This window comes from Barbus barbus (assembly GCF_936440315.1).
Source record: "Barbus barbus genome assembly, chromosome: 25".
NCBI lineage: Eukaryota > Metazoa > Chordata > Actinopteri > Cypriniformes > Cyprinidae > Barbus > Barbus barbus.
Window position 1 is genome coordinate 6,172,968 of NC_136753.1, and position 21,957 is coordinate 6,194,924.

General features: G+C 37.4%; 1 protein-coding gene across 1 annotated transcript; it reads left to right on the top strand.

Moving 5' to 3' along the window:
- Positions 1–6: 6 nt before the first annotated feature.
- On the top strand, positions 7–11,681 carry LOC306845069 (succinate--CoA ligase [ADP-forming] subunit beta, mitochondrial). The gene is made up of 11 exons (XM_079377627.1): positions 7–157; positions 1,104–1,299; positions 6,167–6,266; positions 6,352–6,514; positions 6,764–6,892; positions 6,983–7,121; positions 8,134–8,295; positions 8,550–8,692; positions 8,803–8,923; positions 9,659–9,747; positions 10,703–11,681. The coding sequence occupies exons 1-11, from the start codon at positions 74–76 to the stop codon at positions 10,775–10,777; spliced, it is 1,401 nt and encodes a 466-aa protein (XP_079233753.1). The 5' UTR covers positions 7–73; the 3' UTR covers positions 10,778–11,681.
- Positions 11,682–21,957: the final 10,276 nt, after the last annotated feature.

The following is a 21,957-nucleotide window of genomic DNA, read 5'->3' on the forward strand; positions in this document are numbered from 1 at the left end:
AGTTGACGTACGTCCTGACGCAGGCGCGTGCAGTCATTTGTTTTTGTGCTGCGCTGCTTGTGCACAGAGCAACATGGCGACGTCCCTGATCTGTGGCCGGTTGTCCGCTGGACTGTGGAATTCCGGCTCCAGGACGACTTTAAACTCGGCAGCTAAGGTCAGTTTTGCGTACACACATCAGATAACTATATCCGACTGTCATTTGTGAAGTGGCTTGCTTTTTTGATCACTTTTAGTGACACCAAGTGGGCGATTCTCCTTTGACATTAGCCTTCAGGCTAGCTGCCTGTCACTATTACTAGTGCTTAGATTAGCAAACCTATTCATTTTCTGCTGAGCGGACGCTCTTTTGGAGTTAGGCAGATTTAACTTAAATTATATCTGGGAGTTTGATTTGTTTGTTTGTGTATATGGTTATCATACACACTGTACATGCCATCTGGGTTTCCGAGTTAACTTTGACCTACATTGACAGAGGACCAGTCTGTTTTGTTACACTTCAGTGTTTCTATTCAACTTTAATAAAGTTAACTCTTAAACCACTCAGATCTGCAAATATGTCTGTTGTAATGAACAAAATTATACTATCCTTTACTGTAAACCTTCCTGAATCATACATTTCATATCATAAATGTCTTATGTTTGGTCATTAGAAGGTTGTAACCTTGAGTAAGACACCCAAGTTGCTCCGTAAAGGACTGTTCCTATAATGAGTGTACTGTATGTCACTTTGGATTACAGCAAAATATTAATCAGTCATTAATTCATCAGCTAATCATCTTATATTGCTGGTGCAGATAGTCTCTTTCAATAGATGTTATGATTCCACATATTCTGATATCCCACATATAACTGAAAGATTTGACTAAAGTCAGTTAAGTATTAATCTATTGAGCAAGGGACAGGGAAAATCCTTCTCCTTGTAAAACTGAGACTTTGCTTGTTCTTGTTTCTGTTTGTGGATTCCATTTGGCAATCTACAAAAGTTAGTGTTTGCAATGTAAATATGACCATGGCTTTGTAGCAACCGTATTGTCTCGTTTGCCAGAATTTATTTGTGTTGGATTTAATCAGTATTTTCTCTCTTAACTTAAAATTACCAGGTGCTTGGTGGGACATTGGGCTTATTTGGTAATCATGGCAACCAGCCGTCTCCAATGCTGTCAGTGCAGCAGCAGAGGAACCTCTCCCTGCATGAATACATGAGCATCGGGCTGCTGAAGGAAGCGGGCATCTCTGTGCCTGCCGGTTTGGTAGCCAGCACGCCTGATGAGGCTTATGTTGTTGCCAAGCAGATCGGTAAGAACACATGAACATATGCTGGGAACTAATTGAGGAAAGTCGACAATATTTATTCTCAAAGGGATGCATGCTGCATAACTGTTCCATAACATATGCACACCGACTCATTTGTATTTTCCACTGTTTAACATATTTTTCACATTGGAATGATCTTGAGTAGTATTTCAATACAGTGTATATGCATTTTACGGTATGCCATGCTATTACGCAGGTCATATTACAGTGTTTTGAACAGGACTGCCAGATTACCCTATTTTAGGGTCTTGAATTCACTGTGTGTTTGTGTTTCAGCTGTTGTGCTGTTCTCACACACGCTGCAGTCTAAACATAGTTTTGCACCACCTCTGGAGAATGTGGCTGGCCTAAACTTTAATCTAACTATCAGCATATAGGAAGCACCTTCACAGACCCGTGATGGACAGGCAGTGCTGTTAGCTGGAATAAAGGAGGGTAGGGTGTCACAAGCATGGCGGGACTAGCTTTAGACTGAGAAACATGCACAGTACAGAATGGGCTTAAGTGACTCGTTAGTTTGAATCGTGTGGCAGTTCTGAATAAAATTGCATTTTACTTACTGTTTCCACATGAATAGCCTTTCATTTGCTGTGCATTTCATTTCTGGTAAATGCAAAAAGTGGGAGTGTTTTATTTGCAAAATTGCAACATGGACAAATATCTATAGTTTCACAATGTTAAATCAGCGTTTTAATGGCGTTCTGTGGGGCACTTCCCTTTTTCAGTGCTCCAACTTGGTACAACTTTAAAAGGGTTAGTTGCCCAAAGCTGAAAATTCTGTCAGTTTTTACTCACCCTCTTGATGCCTAAACCTCCTGTGACAGATGTTCTGTGGAACATCTTATTATTGAATTGAATGAATTGAATTGAATTGAATGATGCATTTATATAGCGCTTTTATTGTGTATTGCTGTACACCCAAAGCGCTTTACAATCATGTGGGGGGGTCTCTCCTCAACCACCACCAGTGTGCAGCATCCACTTGGATGATGCGACGGCAGCCACAGGACAACGGCGCCAGTGCGCTCACCACACACCAGCTACAGGTGGAGAGGAGAGAGAGTCATAGAGCCAATCAAGTGGATGGGGATTATTAGGAGGCCATGATAGACAAGGGCCAGTAGAGGGAATTTGGCCAGGACACCGGGGTTACACCCCTACTCTTTACGAGAAGTGCCATGGGATTTTTAATGACCACAGAGAGTCAGGACCTCGGTTTAACGTCTCATCCGAAAGACGGTGCTTTTTGACAGTATAGTGTCCCCGTCACTATACCGGGGCATTAGGACCCACACAGACCGCAGGGTGAGCACCCCCTGCTGGCCTCACTAACACCTCTTCCAACAGCAACCTAGTTTTCACCGGAGGTCTCCCATCCAGGTACTGACCAGGCTCAACCCTGCTTAGCTTCAGTGGGCAACCGGTCTTGGGCTGCAGGGTGATATGGCTGTGGCTTTATTGCCAATGTTTAAAATTGTTGTGCTGTTTAATATTTTTGTGGCAACCGTGTTACATTTTTAGGATTTTTTGATGAATAGAAAGTTCAATAGAACAGCATTTTTTTGCATAGAAATCTTTTGTAACATCTTTGCAGTCACATTTGATAAATGTACAACTCGAATTACGGAAATGGTAGGACGTTTTTTGAAATTTGAGTAAAATGAAAACTAAAAGACTTTCAAATCACATGACCCACTATTTTATTCACAATAGAACGTGGTTGGGCCCTATGAAATCCGTTTTATTTTTTCCCAAATTCTGTTTTATTTTTTTCTAAATTTAAGTTTTTAATTTTTCTGGACTGCTTTTTAATGGTCAAATTAAATTTTATTCATCAAAAAGCATGCCTAATTAAAATCATGAAACTTTTACAACTTAACATTAACTTTTTAAAAGTGTAACAAAAATGACATGTTTAGGGCCATATGAAATGTTTTATTTTTTTCTCACCTTACGTTTTATTGTTACCAAATTCTGTGTTTTAGCATTTCTAATTATTTGATTGCATATAAAATGTATTATTTATTCTTACAGTAGTTTTATGAAATGTTTTTTTTTTCCCCTCAGAAATTCTGTATTTAAATTGTACTGGTTATCAGATGAAGCATCAAAACATTGATTTAATTTATATTTTAATTAATGAAAATTAAACATTTACATTTTTGGCAAATAAAGGGGATTTACTATTAAAATTTATATATTTTGTGATTATTTCTCCAAAAAATAAAGTTTTATTATTTTTCAACAGTAGTAGTAGTAGCCTATTACGCACATTCTACTAAATAATAGTAATATAGCCTATTTCTGGCACAATGTCTTTAATTTGTTAAACCAAACTTTTATTTTGACGGGTTGCCGTGAATACCTTTAAAGTTCTGTGTGTATATAATATGACGCTAGTTTTACTGAAATGAAATGGTAAAATTGTTGTGAAGTGACTCTCAGATCAGTTCTGGAGATGTTGTTCATGTATTTATGTCCTCATTGAGACGGCAGACGCTGAAATCACCGCGAGCGCCACGTGCGCTGTGTATGTAACGTTAGTAAACAAAACAGGATTCATATTTGAAAAGACCTTTGGGGCTTAATATTTAAAGATACTAGTCCATATCGCGATTTGATTTAAGTGTAATGACCTACTTTTGATGAATTCATCCAATCTTTCACAAATTCCGTGACATTCCGCGTTAAACTGTAAATTCCGTTTTTATAACTGGATTCCGCGATTCCGTCCGCGTTTTCTGCATCGCGGAAATCATAGGGCCATACAAGTGTTTAAACTGAGAAATTTTACAATTTTATGCACAAAATGAGCTTATTTCAAATTTGGTGCCTGCTACAGGTCTCAAAATAGTTGGGACGGGGGCATGTTTACCATGGTGTAGCATCTCCTCTCCTTTTCAAAACAGTTTGAAGATGTCTGGGGATTGAGGTTATGAGTTTCTGGAGTTTTGGTGTTGGAATTTAGTCCCATTCTTGCCTGATATTGGTTTCCAGCTGCTGAAGAGTTTGCGGTCATCTTTGATGTATTTTTTTGTTTAATGATACGCCAGATGTTCTCTATTGGTGAAAGATCTGTACTGCAGACAGGCCAATTCAGCACCCAGACTCTTCTACTATGAAGCCATGCTGTTGTAAAAGCTGCAGTATGTGGTTTCGCATTGTCCTGCTGAAATACATGTCATCTGGAGGGGAGCATATGTTGCTCTAAAACCTTTATATACCTTTCAGCATTCATAGTGCCTTCCAAAACATGCAAGCTGCCCATACCGTATGCACTTATGCACCCCCATACCATCAGAGATGCTGGCTTTTGAACTGAATGCTGATAACACGCTGGAAGGTCTCCCTCCTCTTTAGCCCGGAGGACACGGCATCCGTGATTTCCTACAAGAATGTCAAATTTGGACTTGTCTGACCATAGAACACTTTTCCACTTTGAAACAGTCAATTTTAAATGAGCCTTGGCCCACAGGACACGACGGTGCTTCTGGAGCATGTTCACATATGGCTTCCTTTTTGCATGATAGAGATTTACTTGACATCTGCAGATGCCATGGCGGATTGTGTTTACCGACAGTGGTTTCTGGATGTATTCCTGGGCCCATTTAGTAATGTCAATGACAGAATCATGCCGATGAGTGATGCAGTGTTGTCTGAGGGCCCGAAGACCACGTGCATCCAACAAAGGTCTTCAGCCTTGTCCCTTACACACAGAGATTTCTCCAGTTTTTCTGAATCTTTTGATGTTATGCACTGTAGATGATGAGATTTGCAAAGCCTTTCCAATTTGACATTGAGGATTGTTGTTTCTAAAGTATTCCACAATCTTTTTACGCACTCTTTCACAGATTGGAGAGCCACTACCCATCTTTACTTCTGAGAGACTCTGCCTCTCTAAGACGTCCCTTTTATGTTACAGACCTGATGTCAATTAACTTAATTAGTCGCTGATGTTCTCCCAGCTGAATCTTTTCAAAATGTCTTTATTTTTCAGCCCTTTGTTGCCCCCGTGCCAACTTTTTTGAGACATGTAGCAGGCATCAAATTTGATATGAGCTCATTTAGTGGATAAAAGTGTAAAATTTATCCGTTTAAACATTTGTTATCTATGTTCTATTGTGAATAAAATATTGGCTCATGTGATTTGAAAGTCTTTTAGTTTTCATTTTATTCAAATTTAAGAAATGTCCCCAAACGTAATGCATTCATGCAGAATATTAACTTGTTTAAAAAAAACTGCCTCAAACTTGAACAGTAGTGTAGTGAAGAACAGTCAAATTCAAGCTATTAGGAACAAAATGAGGGTGAGTAAATAATGAGAATTTTATATTAAAAAAATGTGTAGTTCTGACTGTTTATTGAAAAGCTAGCTTGTAAAGTTACAACTCCCAGTCGAAATGGTATAAAACTTCATTTTATTGTTTTTACTAAACAGGCGGAATTGAGTTTTTGATGCCATGCCTTCCTAAATCATTTTTTATTGGCGTCATATGTCTGTTGTTTTCAACTGGTTATGCAGTTTAAATCCAAGTGAATCAAAACTATTTAATCCTTCCTGGTCTGTTATGTGGCATTACATTTATCTTAACTATCAGGTCCAGCCTTCCGTAATCCTGTTCTGTGTGTCTGTACAGCAGGTCTGTGCAGGTTTAGAGATTGTAGCTAATTACAGTGTGACTCACTGGTTGAGGATGCAGCAGCTCTGTAGTGAATTTTTCATCTCTGTCAATTTAAGTGGTATTTGTTTGTTTGAGCAAGGCCATGTGTTTTGTGTACTTCTGTGACTGTTTGGTTGGCATTATTCAAGGTTTTTCTCTTTCTTGTTTGTTCTTTCTCTTTTTTTCAGGCTCTAAAGACCTGGTGGTGAAAGCCCAAGTGTTGGCGGGTGGTCGAGGCAAAGGCACTTTTGAGGGAGGATTGAAAGGCGGTGTCAGAATCGTTTACTCGTGAGTGTTTGTGCCTACATTATTGTTCATCACTTTATTACTTTTCCAATTTCCTCTTGTCTTCTCACTCGCTTTGTGTCTGCAGGCCAGAGGAAGCGAGAGATATCTCCTCTAAGATGATTGGCAAGAAGCTGTTCACTAAGCAGACAGGAGAGGCAGGGCGGATCTGTAACCAGGTGTTTATCTGCGAGCGCAGATACCCACGCAGAGAGTATTATTTTGCCATCACCATGGAGAGGTCCTTCCAGGTGAGAAGTCACGGACTAGGCCGTTACTACATGGTTTATCTATGAAACTGCTTTGCATATGTGTTCATTCAAGTACAAAGTCTTTTTACAAGCGTTCAAAAATGACATCACCAGTTTATGTGCTGCAATAAGCAGAATGGCCAGTAGAGGTACTTAGAGTACTTTTACTGTGTCGTGACCTGAAATGTCAGCACTTTACTGGTTTCACCTGCCCTTAAAATGATATGGGTTCTACTCCACCCCCTACAGGGCCCTGTGCTGATTGGCAGTTCTCAGGGGGGTGTGAACATTGAGGATGTGGCTGCAGAGAATCCTGATGCTATTGTGAAAGAGCCTATTGATATCATGCAGGGAATAAAGATGGATCAGGCTATTAAGGTGAGGTGCAGAGTATTATATAGACAGTTCTCACACTGACCCCTGCATGAAAAATGCTTTTATTCTTCTTTTTTTCTCTCTCTTTCTCAGGTGGCAGAGAAGATGGGTTTCCCCCCTGCATTGATCAATGAAGCTGCAGAAAACATGTTGAAACTTTATGATGTGTTCATCAAGTATGATGCATCTATGTTGGAGATCAACCCAATGGTGGAGGATGCATCTGGCATTGGTACCCTAAACCAGACTCCTTACACTTTATATACATTATGTGCACATTAAACAACCCCACCCACTTCTAGGGTTGCACGATAAATTTTGCGATTAGGCAATTAAATCAAATAATGATTTGTGCTGTGGGTTTTAGAGTTAAATGTGGCACTGTGTTCATTTACTTTTGTGCAGCTCATGATCTGGTGTTTGTTTCAGCATATCAGAGTATGTTAGTTCATTTTGTGTGGATTGAGCTGCTCTGAGATGCTTTAACAGTGTTATGAGCTGCGCAAGTGTAAATGAACACAGTGCCGGTCTTCGCTCTGAAATACATAGTCTATTAATTTGCTGACACCTGCCAAATTCAAATCTTGACAAGCTTGAAAAGTAAGAAATCAAGATGTAAATATTATTAGTAATATTAGTAATTTTACAGTATTATTTCTTTAAGCACTTGATATTATCATTTTACAATACAGTACAATAGTATTATTACAATATATATTTCTTAATTTGTTGGATATTTTTATTTAATAAACATTATGTCGTGTTGAATGGGTCAAAAACTGTGGGAATGTGGCCTATGAAATCTTGAGAGGAAAGAGATTTAAAAAAAATAATAATAACCTGTTCACTTTATGGTTACTGAAAGAGGTTTAAGTTAGTTCTTGTAAAGAGTAAACCCGAGTATGAACATCCAGATTTTTCAATATTTTCCCCAAATTGATGGTTCACACTAAATAAAGTCATTTTCAGCTTTTTTTGTTTTTGTTTTAATTATTCTTATAATTTGCTCTCCCCTACAGAATCTCCCCAATCATTCTGGAATGATTATTAGCTATAAATAGACCTGTTCAAGGCATCTGGTGGAAATTTCATGATTTTTTTTCATATTGCAATATATATTGCCGAAAAACAATGCAATGTCAGTTTATCAAATGCTGTGCAGCCCTACCCATCACTATAATACTTACTCCGTAGCTGTGCCATAGTTTTGTGCATTCATAGATGTTTTCTTCTGTGCTTTCCAGTGATGTGTATGGACGCTAAGATCAATTTTGACTCAAACGCTGCCTATAGACAGAAGAAAGTGTTCGACATGCGAGACTGGAGCCAGGAGGACGCCAGAGACAGACAGGCAGCCACAGCAGACCTCAACTACATCGGCCTAGATGGCACTATTGGCTGTCTGGGTCAGTACAAAAACCCACAACCATCCATTAGAGAAACATTATCACAGCATTGAGTGGACGATTCAAAAATTAAACTCGCATATAGCATTTTTTACATTTTAACATTTCTAAATAAAGAATTAGAACTAAAGATATTTATATATTACATTTGTGCACTTTCAGGAAACTTTCTGTGTTTATGCATTTTGTACCATTTGCACTAATTTGAATATGTGTAAGTGTAAATTTATACATGTGATGTCACCTGTGATTAGTCAATGGGGCTGGACTCGCTATGGCCACCATGGACATCATTAAACTACATGGTGGAACACCTGCTAACTTCCTGGATGTTGGAGGCGGAGCCACTGCACAACAGGTGACAGAGGCCTTCAAGCTCATCACCTCTGATAAAAAGGTAATGTCATGAACAAGGGAATTACATTGGATTATGTTCTTATTGCTGCTCTTTTATCGCACCTCTTATGCCAGAAAGTATTCAATGTTTTTCTGTGTTCTCTGTAACAGGTCCAAGCTATTTTGGTGAACATCTTTGGTGGCATCATGCGGTGTGATGTCATTGCACAGGGCATTATCATGGCTGTCACTGACTTAGAACTGAAAATCCCCATTGTAGTGCGGTTACAAGGTGAGAGAGACCGAACTTAATACTATGATTATGATTGATGGTGCGGGTGACTTTGATTAATGGAGAGGCGAAGGGACGGTTTGAAACCCATTAAAAATATTTTCAGTTCCCATACTTTATTTAAAAGGGTGCTGATCTGAAAAATTGAATCATATTATCAGTTATACCCATAAGAACAAGCACTTCAGGTTTCCTTAGAAATTCACATGAACAGGACACAAAGGCTTATCAGAGGATATTCATTAAATACAATTATTATAGTAAATATAGATTTTCCTAGTTACATCCTATTTTAAAATCATGTCATCGGTTAGATGTTGCTATTGTATTAAGTACAACTTGCTTGCAACTTCCTAGCCATTTTGATATTGAAATTGTTTCAGTTTCTTTCTTTTTTTTTATTAACCGGTTCACAGATTGGTCAGAATGCTTCTTAGAATTATTTAGAGAAGAAAACTGAATTTGATGAATTATTGAAAACCCTCATCCAGTAAGTGCAGACTACTAGAAATGTCCTGGAAATTCATTAGTCAAAAACTGAGAACACTGTACTACCTATATCAATAAAAGGTAGCACAAATCCCCCAAGAAGACTTGGAATGTCTGAAACGGAGAGAGGAAACATTGACAGAAGGGTGACAGAAAGAAAAAAGGTGTCTGGAAAGGGATATTTGTGCAGGTGCCTCATGTTTTCTGTCCTTCATCTCACTCTCATCACACTTGTCTGATCTCCAGGAACAAGAGTGGACGATGCCAAGGCTCTGATCGCTGCCAGCCCTCTGAAGATCCTGGCCTGTGATGATCTGGACGAGGCGGCCAAAATGGTGCGTTTCTCTTATTTATGCATCATATGGGCAAATTGAAACTGACATGGGGTGGAATGGAGAGATGAATCTGCCCATCATGGTTCAGGAATCAAATCGGTAGTCCAAAGAAATATGAAGTTTTAAAGGAGTTCTCCCAAAAATGAAAAATCTGTCATCGTTTAGTTTTGTTCCAAACTCGTATCACTTTCTTGAGAGACAGGACAAATCTTCCCATAACTTTACCTGCCATTAATGTTTCAATTTTTTTTTTGGATAATAAAGAATAAAAATTAACATAAGAAAAATGGTTTTACAGCACTTCACAACAAGGTTCATTAATAGTAGTTAATTTCATGAACTAACAATGAAACCTACTTTTACAGCTTTTATTAATATTGGATAATATTAATTTCTACATTATATTAATATTTCAAGTTATAAATAAAAAATACATAATACATCTTTCAAGTATAAATTATAAATGGTGTTAATGTATTATGAATAAACAAATCAAACAAATAAATTATGAATAAACTCATGTAGATTAATAAATGCTGTTCATTGTTAATTCATGCTACCTAATCCAATAACTAATGGGAATATTAGTAACATGTTAATTAAAAAGGGGAACGTGTACAAAAGGAAAAATGAAAGAAAATGTTATCGTCAAATAGAATCAAAGCAAATCTCATTATTATATAATGACTATACAAACCAGATTTCCAGCTACAAGCTATTCATCATTCCATACTGAATGCGGAACCACTGTATGATCACGACAGCCAAGCAGAACATAATGAGTTTTTTTTATGCACCATTATGTAGAGCTTTTTTTTTTTTTTTTTTTTACAATCAAATCACTTTTTTTGTATTTTACTATTAAAATTTAGGACACTGTGTTATAATTAAGATGATCATAATTAAAGGTCAACTTTGAAACATTTACCATACCTTTCTCGATCTTTTTCTCTAGGTTGTAAAGCTTTCTGAAATTGTATCGCTGGCAAAAGAGGCCCAGGTTGATGTCAAGTTCCAGCTGCCCATCTAACAGAGCAAACCTACAAGCCACATCACTATTCATATGAACTAAAACTAAGCCACTTGAGCTCGTCTAGTTTCAGACCTCCAGTAGATTTCTCCACAACCTCGTGTCCTGGTCAAGCTTCTCTCGTTTGTGTCTCTTTGTGGTTCCCCGTTCCTTCTGTATCATCAGTGCTTTCATATTGTAAAAGCACATGTGTATCTGCATGGTGCATCTTTCATTTCATGCAAATCAACCTCACCCATTGCAGAGCCCATCAAACCAATCCACTGACATACTGTTGGGTTTTTTGGTTCCATTGGTTTAGATCGGGTCAGTGTTACTGCCTACTGTTGTTTGTTTCGTCAATGTTATTGTTTGTTTGATTTCTTAAGTGGAAGATGTATTTACGTGGGACTGTATTTATACTGTTGAAATGTACTTGGAGATCCAACTCTTTGGATAAAGAATGTCTCGGACACACTGGTCCTATCTTTTGCCACATATATTCACACAGTATCATTAAAAGAAAATCCCACCCCCTCTTTCTTCATCCCTCCCTCCCTTCCTTCTGTTTTCTGGCGGCAGTGTGTGTCGCTGCAGGATGTCTTCTCTGTTCTCCTGAAGAGAAATGCACCATTTCCCTTTTTAAGTAAACGCACAAGCACTCACAGGGAATATGTGTGTTATTGGTGTTCTCTCTCAGTCTGACATGGAGCCACCGGTGCAGCGGCTGCAGAAAACAATAAAAATACTGAAGCGTCTCAGAGGATGATGTTTGATTCCGCTCAAAGGCTCTGTCACTGTCTATTTTTGAAATGTAGAACGTGTACTACTTTGGCAAAGTAACTCCCTTGAATCGTCTTTCATGTTAGAGTGGGTCCTGTAGTGAGAATTCAACTTTTCTATAAAGGAAAGTGCTCTGAATGTGGCAGCTCACAGTTTGAGGTCTGTAATACCTCAACCATCCAGTAGTGTTCCTGTTCATCTCAATGGCAGATGCCCAGCTGGTGCAGGACCTCCTGAAGGTATGTGATATATGATTTATGTTTCAAATATTAGATTCGTGTCTAAAATGTCCAATACTGCACTTGATAAAATTACAAATGACTTGCTTCTAGCACCTGACTAAGGTTGCATTTCAGTGGTTAGATCGATTTTAGTGCAGTGTTTGACATCATAGATCATGATATAATGTTAGATAGAATACAGAATAACATTGGTATTCAGGAACAGGCATTAAGATGGTTTAGATCAGTGGTTTTCAAACCAGTCCTGCGAGCACCCTCAACACTGCACATAGGTCTCTCATATCTGACACCCATTTCAGGTCTTGCTGTCTCTACTAAAGTTGAATCAGGTGTGATAGATGAGGGAGACACAGAAAATGTGCAGTGTTGGGTTGCTCACAGGGCTGGTTTGAAAACCACTGGTTTAGATCAAGGGTGCAAAATAGTTCCTGGTGGGCTACAGCCCTGCAGAGTTTAGTTTCAGCTAATGAAGGCTTTTAGGCCTGTTTGCAAACTTTATGCGTTGGGGCAGAGTTGGAGCTAAACTGCAGGACTTGGTCTTCCAGGAGTTGGGTTGTTTAGATCCTACCAATCCTACAGTTAACATTTTGTCTTTGTAAATGAGGAAGCATCTAACCTTACAGTGGTAAATATTTAAAAGCATAAACCTCATTAAACTGCATTAGATTTAATGCAGTTAAATCTACTTTAATTTTACTTAAGCAATAAACATCTTAAAGCAAAAAACATCTCAAATGTATCTTGGAAGTTTATTTTTTCTTTTTTTTACATATTCCACTGACAAATAAATATTTAAAACAAACAAGATATATTCTCTGAATATAAGTCTTAATGTCTTGTTTAAGGATTTTAAAGATATTTTTTACTGACATTCATTATTAGACTAAAATTATACTATTTTAAAGTTGATTCTTTTGGATAAATATATAAAATCTTACAATTACCATTTAAATTTGAGATGTTTCAAGTAAATCTAAGTAATGTAATAAGGATCAACAGAGCTGTCTGGTCATCTGACTGTTTCACACATTCACTAGTTGTTAAGAAAATGATTTAATTGGTGATGTTTCAGCATACACAGCTGCTCTTTTTGAAAATACTTTAGAAGCTCACTTCAAATGTGCAAAATATGCCAAATATGCCTGTTCATTTGTGGAAAACTTGTGGTTGTTTTTTGGCAAATTTGCAGCAAATGGTTGCCAAAAGTATGTAGCTCCTCACCAGTTGTAACTCCCATTACCAAACCATTTCCATCACCAAATTTTAGTCAGTACTTGACTAAAATACACTTCTCAGCTGTTTGGAGATATATATCTCTGTTGACAGCCAGTCGCTACTGTGTTATTTTTACTTCCACGATCGGTAAAGCTCAAGTCAAGATTCACCTCAGTGGAAATGAAATTTGCATAATTTCCCACCATGCCCCAGGCTTGTTCATATTTACCTGTTTATTTTTGGTGGAGTGGGGCTTCTGAATTTTTTCTCACAGCGCTGAGGTTGATGCGCCCCTGAGGCTGAAATTATGCTCAGCTTTTGGAGTAGAACTTCTTCAGGGCTTTGCCTGTGAACTCACTGGAACTAAGTAGAAATGACATCCTGGAACATTTTATATTGGAGATTTGCATTTGTCTGTGAGAACTTTTCAGAAAGCAATTTGTGGATTTCAACAATTCTTATAATATCAGAATGTATCATTCATGCCATTGCCCTGTGAATTTCAGTGATAAAAATAGGGCCCTATGATTCACACGATACGGAAAGCACAGACTGAATTGCGGAACCCATTAATTAAATTAGAATTTACTGTCTAATGGAATTGGGCAAAATTTGGATAAATTAATCAAAAGTATGGTTTTGATGTACACTTAATCAAACTGTGATATGGACTAAGTATTTGACTGCTTGGAATATGAAGTCTTCTTTGTGAAATAGCAGTGGAGTTTTGTCTACACATACATGCGCTCTTGGTGTTTTCAGTCTCTGCCTTCTCACTATATGAGGACAATGCTCATCATGAACTTCATGTCAAGAGCTGCTCTGAGACTCACTTCACCAGCATATCATCATTTCATTTCAGAAAACTAACTATTGTTAAAATTCACACACAAAACTCAAAAGTCTTTGGTTTACCTTTAAGAAATTATGATGGAAATTATGCAGGCCTAACTAGTATGTGGTGCGTTAGCTCACTATTGTAAACGAGAATGTACTTCTCAAAGTAATAGTAAGAATAATGATAATTATAGAGTTCATTAAAATATTATTTTAAGGAATATCACAATTGTTTGTCAATGCTTTAATTCAAAAAGCAAAAATTAGCACGAAATTGGTTTACGAAACAAATGAAAGGAATTGTTCAAATTTCATTTGATTACATTTTAAAAGATTAAAGTTTTATGCATTCATTTGATTGACTGTTTTTGATGTAAAAATATATTAAAACAGAAAACAGAATCTAGATACATTTAAACAGACTATGAATTTTTTATGAATTTTTAAGTTTTATTAATTAATTTGATTAAATTTTAATTAAACCATTAAAACCAAATTCTGAACAAAAGTCAACACAGAAGCTGGCAAAATATAAAAAATGGATTTTGGGAAAAATGAAAAAAAAAAAAAAAAAACAGGGCCCTACAAAGGGTATTGAATGGTTTAAAAATGGAGGAACAGATGAATGTAGATCTCTCACTTCACTTGCACCCCAATCCTTAAAAATCACCCTGACCAAAAGCCTCAAATTGAGCCTTTAGAGTAGAACTCTCTCCGAAGTTATATCCCTTTATTAGTTATTCTCATCATATTCCCTATAGCCTTTCTCAATCCATTCATTCCTCTATCCCTCCCTCCCTCTCTCGCCCATCTTCTCTCTCATTAGTTGTGCGGCTCTGACAGGGGTTCATAAATCTTTTGCTGAGAGAGGTGAGAGGGGTGAAGTTGAGGATGTCTCCGCACCCCTCCCACCTCACCTGCTGTTATGGAGCGATGTGTCAGGTGGTCCCTGGAGACTCACCCACCACACATGTGCCGTGTGTTTTTCTCTCTGTGCTCTGAGTTTGTCAGTTGCTAAATGAGACATGCCACATCAGTCATGCTGCTTTCACGCTATTAAAGATACAATGTGTAACTGTTAGCATGGAGCCGCTGTTGCCTGAGGGATTTAATGCTAAAAGACTGTCTTGTGAAAGTCCCATCTTTGAAAACACACAGGGGTGGAATCGTTTGTAGAGAATGTTGTTGTTTAAAAATGTCTGCTTTTGTTATACGCTCAGATGACAGCTGGTTGTACATTGTGCTTTAAAGGTGGTGCTCAATTATCAATTTTCCAAGGTTGCGATAGAGAGATGCTACTGATATGGGTGTAAAAGAATCAAACAGGGTGACATGAGTCTTCAACAAACTCATTCATCAGTTTGTGGCAACAGAACTGACACTCCGTTGCCTTGGTAACTGTAGATTTCAGCCCCCTTTCCAACCCAACACTCTCACACATTATTCAACCAGGGGTGTCAATTATTTTTATCTGTATTTCGTTTTCTCCTCTTTTGACTTTCCTAATAACTCCATCTGATTCACCATATGGTGCATTTTAAAAAGGGCAGCCCATCTTTCACACATTGTGATACAACATACTGTATGTATATGGTGTTTATATCTCTCCATATATGCAAAAAGATAAACAATACAGTATAATAAAGAAGCATTTTTAAATAACTGTTCAATTCATAATACAATAGAGAACCCTAAAGAACCCTTTTATCCCAAAATGAAATGTTAAATGTCATGAGAGTGAGTAAATGTGATAAAAGGCATTACAGACACAGCCTTCAAGTTATCCTTTTTTGATGATAATATTCCATACATATAAGTCCTGTTTAAGCCCCTAATAAAGATTTCCCTTTTAGGTATGATTCTGAATTTTTTAATTTAATTTTAAATCCAAATCTTTTCTGCTCATTTAATAACTTTAGAAAGTTGGTAGGAGTCAGCAGATATTGCAGATAGGCTCTTGTGCTGTGCTCTAAGGTGGGGTGCCTCAAGGTTCAGTGCTCAGTCCTCTACTGTTCTTCACTTAAAGAACTTCACTGGGCACACAATCAAAGGCACATGGCTTCTCCTACTACTTCTGTGCAGATGATTTGCAGCTCTTTCATCTCAACCTGATGATAGTCCTGTTTGAAAAAAAAACAGCATATGCTGGTTAGGCATTTGAAGCATGGCAGCTGGTTTGAACTGGTTTAAGCAGGTCCTTAGTTGGTCATGAGCCATCTTAAACCAGCTCATAACCAGCTGAGGACCAGCTTAAACCAGCTCAATCCAGCTGCCATGCTTCAAAACATAACTAACCAGCAGATGCTGTTTTTTTTTCAACAGGGGCAACTGTATGAACCCATATCTCTGCCAGCCTTTCAAACATCTATGCTTAGATCAATGTTTCCCAACCCTGTTCCTGTAGGCACTTCAACAGTACACATTTCGGATGTCTCCCTTACGTGACCCATCTATTTCAGGTTTTAGAGTCTCTACTAACAAGCTGGAGTGCGTTTCCCAAAAGCAACTAGTCAAAAGTTCTGTCATTACCAACAGAGTTCAACTGAACTTGCAACCACAGTTGGCTAACGATGCTTTTGGGAAACACACCCCAGATTAGTTGAATCTCGTGTGTTTGATTACGAAGAGTTTGAAAATCTGTAGTATTGGTGTGCCTCCTAGGAAAAGGGTTGGGATGCACTGGTTTATATGAAGAAGCATCATCTACAGCTCAACTTTGCAGACGGAGACAACCACGACAGCAAGGAACCTGGGGGTAATGTTTGACGACCATCTGAGCATTTCCACCCACATTTAAATTACCCGGTTGTGTAGATTCACACTTTACAACATCAAGAAAATCAGACTCTTTCTGTTAGAGTATGCGGTGCAGCTCCTCGTCTAAGCTTTTGTCATTTCCAGACAGGAGTATTGCAATATTCTACTGGCAGGCCTTCCAGCCAGCGCCACTAAGACTCAGCAGATGATCCAGAATGCAGCAGCACATCTGGTCTTCAATCGGCCAAAGAGAACCCACATCACATTCATCCTGATCTCACTCCACTGGCTCCCATTTAAGGCCAGAATCAAATTTAAGGTTGTGATGCTGGATTTGCAGGACTGCTACTGGAGCAGCACCTCCCTACCTTAAGTCACTTCTACAAGTATACGCTCACTTAACCACTCCACAACTCTAAACCAATGCACTTACACACACACATGGTGGGTTTCCATTTTTGTGGAGACATTATATAGGCATAATGGTTTTTATACTGTACAAACTGTATTTTCTTTCCCCTTACCCAAACCCAACCCTTAAACCTACCCCAACAGAAAACTTTCAGCATTTCTACATTTTTAGATTTAGATTTTAGACTTGGTGTCTTACAAACCTGGCATTGTATATTACCAATATTATTGTCTCTTTGACAAATTGCTGTATTCCTGCAGTGTTCTTTCTAAAGTTGCTTTGGATAATAGCATCTGCTAAATGCATAAATGTTTTGACATAATTGCCATAATTATGCATTGCCATAATTTTGTTTGTGTATGTGTATATTTATGATTCCATTTTGAGACGTACCATTACCACATGTAGTACAAAACATCTTCGTTATAACTGCGCAAGCCGCTAATATAATTCAAACAGATTTTAATGTGATTGAGGGCTTGTATCTGAGTACACATGGGGTGTGCTAATTGTTGCAATGAAGTATTTATCAGATAAATGAGAGCCAACAGCCTCCCCAGCTGGTGCAGGCTTGTCGACTGTGGGATCGCCTGAGAAATATGTGTTTGTTAGATTGCACTGTTTGTGGGAACTAAAGGAGTTAGCAGAGATTCATGAGTAGTAGCAATGTTTGGAATTAGAACATACTTAATGTTGTTACACCTGCAGAATATGTGTACATTAATATGTATGTAAAGCCACAGTCCTCACTGCTGTAATGTTGTGATCATATTGTGGTTTTCAAAAAAGGACATTCTTTTTCCCCACCGTTTTCTTATCTAATGACCTTTTACTTTTTTTAATGGTCAGTAAGTCAAAAAAAGTTCATTATTCATATTTAATATGCAAATTTCTAATGATTTTATTCCCATTTTTAATAAAAGTAAGGATGTATTCTTGGAAAATATTAAATATTCATTCATGATGTGTATTAATACTACATGCATTCTGTCATCTGACCGATAGCTTCTTTTTTTTTTTTATCAAGTAGTAGTTCTAAAAACGTCCTGATTTCTATAAAGAAAATATATGAATATGTTTTATATTGTTAGTAATGTTTCATGTTGAACACTGACTGGACTGACGTAACTTAGGTTTACTTGATTATCTGAACATAATTATTTCGAAAAATCATGTTAAAATGTAAATATCAAATATGATACATCAGACTTTTGAGGAATTTAGGAACCTTATAAAGACATTATTGGAAAATATAAAGTGACAACTGATGTTCTTCTGCATTTTATGTACGTAGTCTGTTATACTGTTAGAAAGTATGAAAAGCTACCGGAATCGTACTTTTTGGCCATGTAACTATAAGCAACTGCACTAAATTCTAAACTCAGTTTGGGCCTCTGAAAAAAATTGAGGTGTTTATGAGGTATTGATGTCCATATTCTCACAATATCATGTATGAGCCATAAAAGCCTGATGTATAAATTATGATACATCACAAACGGATACAGTATGCAAAATTTAACACTTTGAATATTTAAAAAATATTTAATAAACTGAAAATTGAGGTGTTTGAGCTCCAAATTATCACAATATCATAAACTACATGAGCCATAAAAGCCTGATGTGTCAGTTATGATACATAAAACACACAGACAGTATGCAAACGTTTGGACTTTTTGAACATTTAAAAAAAGATTTAATAAACTGCTCTATTTCAAACAATTAGATTTTTCTGACTATTATTTCATATGCCAGGCAACAATTAGATGTTTTGGACTATTATTTAATATGCCAGGCTTGTTAATAAACCTTATTGTAAAGTGTTACCAGATAATCTCATCATTTCAAACTCTCTCCTTTGTCTGATGATTTGTGCTTTGTCCTTTATTTGCCATAGTCACATAAGCACCAGTTTTACATGTCTATGATTCTGCTTCAAATGGATCACATTCAAAAGGAAATAGTTTTTTTGTGAATTTGTTACTTTTTTCGTTTGGGCACTGAACAGTAAAGTACAACTTTGGTTTCGTGCTTCTTCCATACCTCTCACAGTTAAACGTATCATGTTCTCCAGGCCTGGTGAGTTTTGGAACGCTGATGAGGTTCATAATCCCAGCAGTGTGTGCAGAACAGAGTCTGACACTGAACCGCATCTCGCTCTCCTTGTCTCCTACTGCTCCCAGGTGAGCAATTACAGGACAGCCGGGAGCCTCTTGACACACACACACACACACACACATTCTTGATCCAGCTTCTTCTTATGCTCACACACACTCCTTCCATTACCGAGGAGTGAGTGAAAGAGAATGCTCTATCAGTCTGTCTGCTAGCCGAGCGATCCATCATTTATATGGATGGAGACAGGCGAGGTGGAGTTCTGTCCTCTACAGTTTGAGCTCTTCCCTTCTGCTACTGTACATCTGTTTGCTCTCCCCGCCACCCTCTCTGGCCCGTCCTTCACTTTGCCTTTTTTCATCACAAACCTTGGAGAATTAGCAGGACTGATGTTGTCTGGATTTTCTGCTTTCCCTCTTTTCACTCTCAGTTTGTCTCTCTTTGTTACTTTTCTTTCTCACACCGTGTTTACCCAGCCTTTTTCTCACTCCTGCCTTTTTAGTCTTCTTTCCTTCTGTATCTATTTCTACCCTCTCTCCAATTTCTACCTCTATCTATCTCACCCAATTTTGCCTAGAGGAAGAGGTATATCATTTTATTCCCATTTTTAATAAAAGTGAGGATGTATTCTTGGAAAATATTAAATATTCATTCATGATGTGTATTAATAATGCATTATTAATATCCTGTGATGGCAGAGGTCTTCTGTGGAAATTTATCAATTTACCTGGATTATTTTAGGTCATATCCTGAAGAAAGGAGGATCAGTGGAACACCTTTCGCAGGATGACATACATTGTGTTCTTTTTATAAATATTTCCTTAATTGATGACACAATCTCCTATTAAAGGTAAAAAGGGTAAATGGGACAAAGAAAATAATGAGATTTTAATGGTTTTTAGCCTTATTAACTGAAATGGCAGGTTCAAGAGTAAAATGTAATAGGAAAGAAAAGGAATGAGAATTTCTGCAATGCTCTATTTCAAGGGTCTCACATTATAGTTTATTCTTAAATTCACCCCACAAGCAGGTCTTTAATATATTTCATATTCAGAACTTTCTCAATGGCAGTTGGTTGACTGGAGCAACTTTACTGGAAGTACACAATTTAATATCTGCTATCTTTAATCACAGGAGCTACAGTTTAGAGCCAATCACCGAAGCCATAATGACATGTCAATAAGCATCTGTAGGAAAATTAGACTGTGCTAATTGGCTGACAGCACCACAACATCGCACAGTCCCAAATATGTGACCCTGGACCACCAAAACCAGTCTTAAGTTGCTGGGGTATATTTGTAGCAATAGCCAAAAATACATTGTATGGGTCAAAATTATAAATTTTTCTTTTATGCCAAAAATCATTAGGACATTAAGTAAAGATCATGTTCCATTAAGATATTTTGTAAATTTCTTAGCGTAAATATATCATAACTTCATTTTTGATTAGTAATATGCATAGCGAAGAACTTCATTTGGACAACTTTAAAGCCGATTTTCTTCTGATTTTTTTGCACCCTCAGATTCCAGATTTTGAAATAGTTGTATCTCAGCCAAATATTGTCTGATCCCAACAAACCATACATTCATGGAAAGCTTAATCATTCAGCTTAATAAATATAAATTGAGATAAATCTCAATTTCGAAAAACTGACACTTAAGACTGGTTTTGTGGTTCAGGGTCACATATGTGTGATGTGAAAGGCAGCAAATAAAAATATAAAAGTCCTTTAAGAACCTTCTAAAACCAATGGGCACTGGTCAAACATCTACTAAAATATAATATTGATATTATCAATAAAATAAATCAATCAACCTATTTAAATTATAATCAACAGGGCCAAATTTTATCAGTGCAGTTTTAATCCAATGCAAATCCTGTTGCTAGTTGGCAGTTGCTAATCTAAATGTACGGTATTCAAATGTATAATCATTACTTCAACACAAATGATGTTTCTGGAACTATTTCTCTTAAAGAAATACTTCACCCAAAAATAATAATTCTGTCAGTATTTACTTACAGTATTTACACACAGAGAAGTAGGTGTTTTGAAGAATTCTGAGGTCCAAACAACATGGAATTTCACATAAACCCTTTTCATCTTTTTTTACACCTATGAAAGACAAATACAAGTCTAGCACAACATGAGGGTAAATAAAGTAAATGATTTCATTTTTGTGTGAACTACCCCTTTGACGGTCTACCTGCCATCTGCATGGTTGTAAAACAGTTGTATCTGTTGTTTCAATAGCCCCTTGTGAAAAACACCACCTGGCTAGCACAGCCATAAACACCTGATTTATTCTAAATATTCTTCTACATTTGTAATAGTTCCTGTTTTTCCTGGAATTACACTAAAAGTTTAAAAGGTTAAATGGGGCATTCCATCAGACCCCCCTTCAGTTTCCTGCCTGAAGTGCTTATTTGAATATCTGTGTAAATGTATGTGGGAATAAAAAGGTTCATATGTCTTTGTTGCAGCTGACAAGCACCAAAGGGACCACTCAGAGGCAAGTCTTTCTGGAGGGAGCTCAAACAGTGTCTAGTTTTAGTTACAGCTGGAGAGAACTATCTGCAAAGAGAGAGAGAGAGAGAGTAGGAGAGCGGTGGAGAGAGGGAGCGAGGGAGGGAGATAAGAGACGAAGTGCTGAAAGGAGAAGAGAAAGGATGAATGGAATAGGACCACATGTTGGGTTGATGTAAGAGGCATACATCATCAGTGGCTCATTCTCCAGCTCTGGTGTTCGGAGTGACTGGAAACAGGAAAACTCTTCCAGATTAAGCGGTAATGTATATAAACACAACATAAACAGAGTTTGATGTTCTACACTGTTGAATGAGT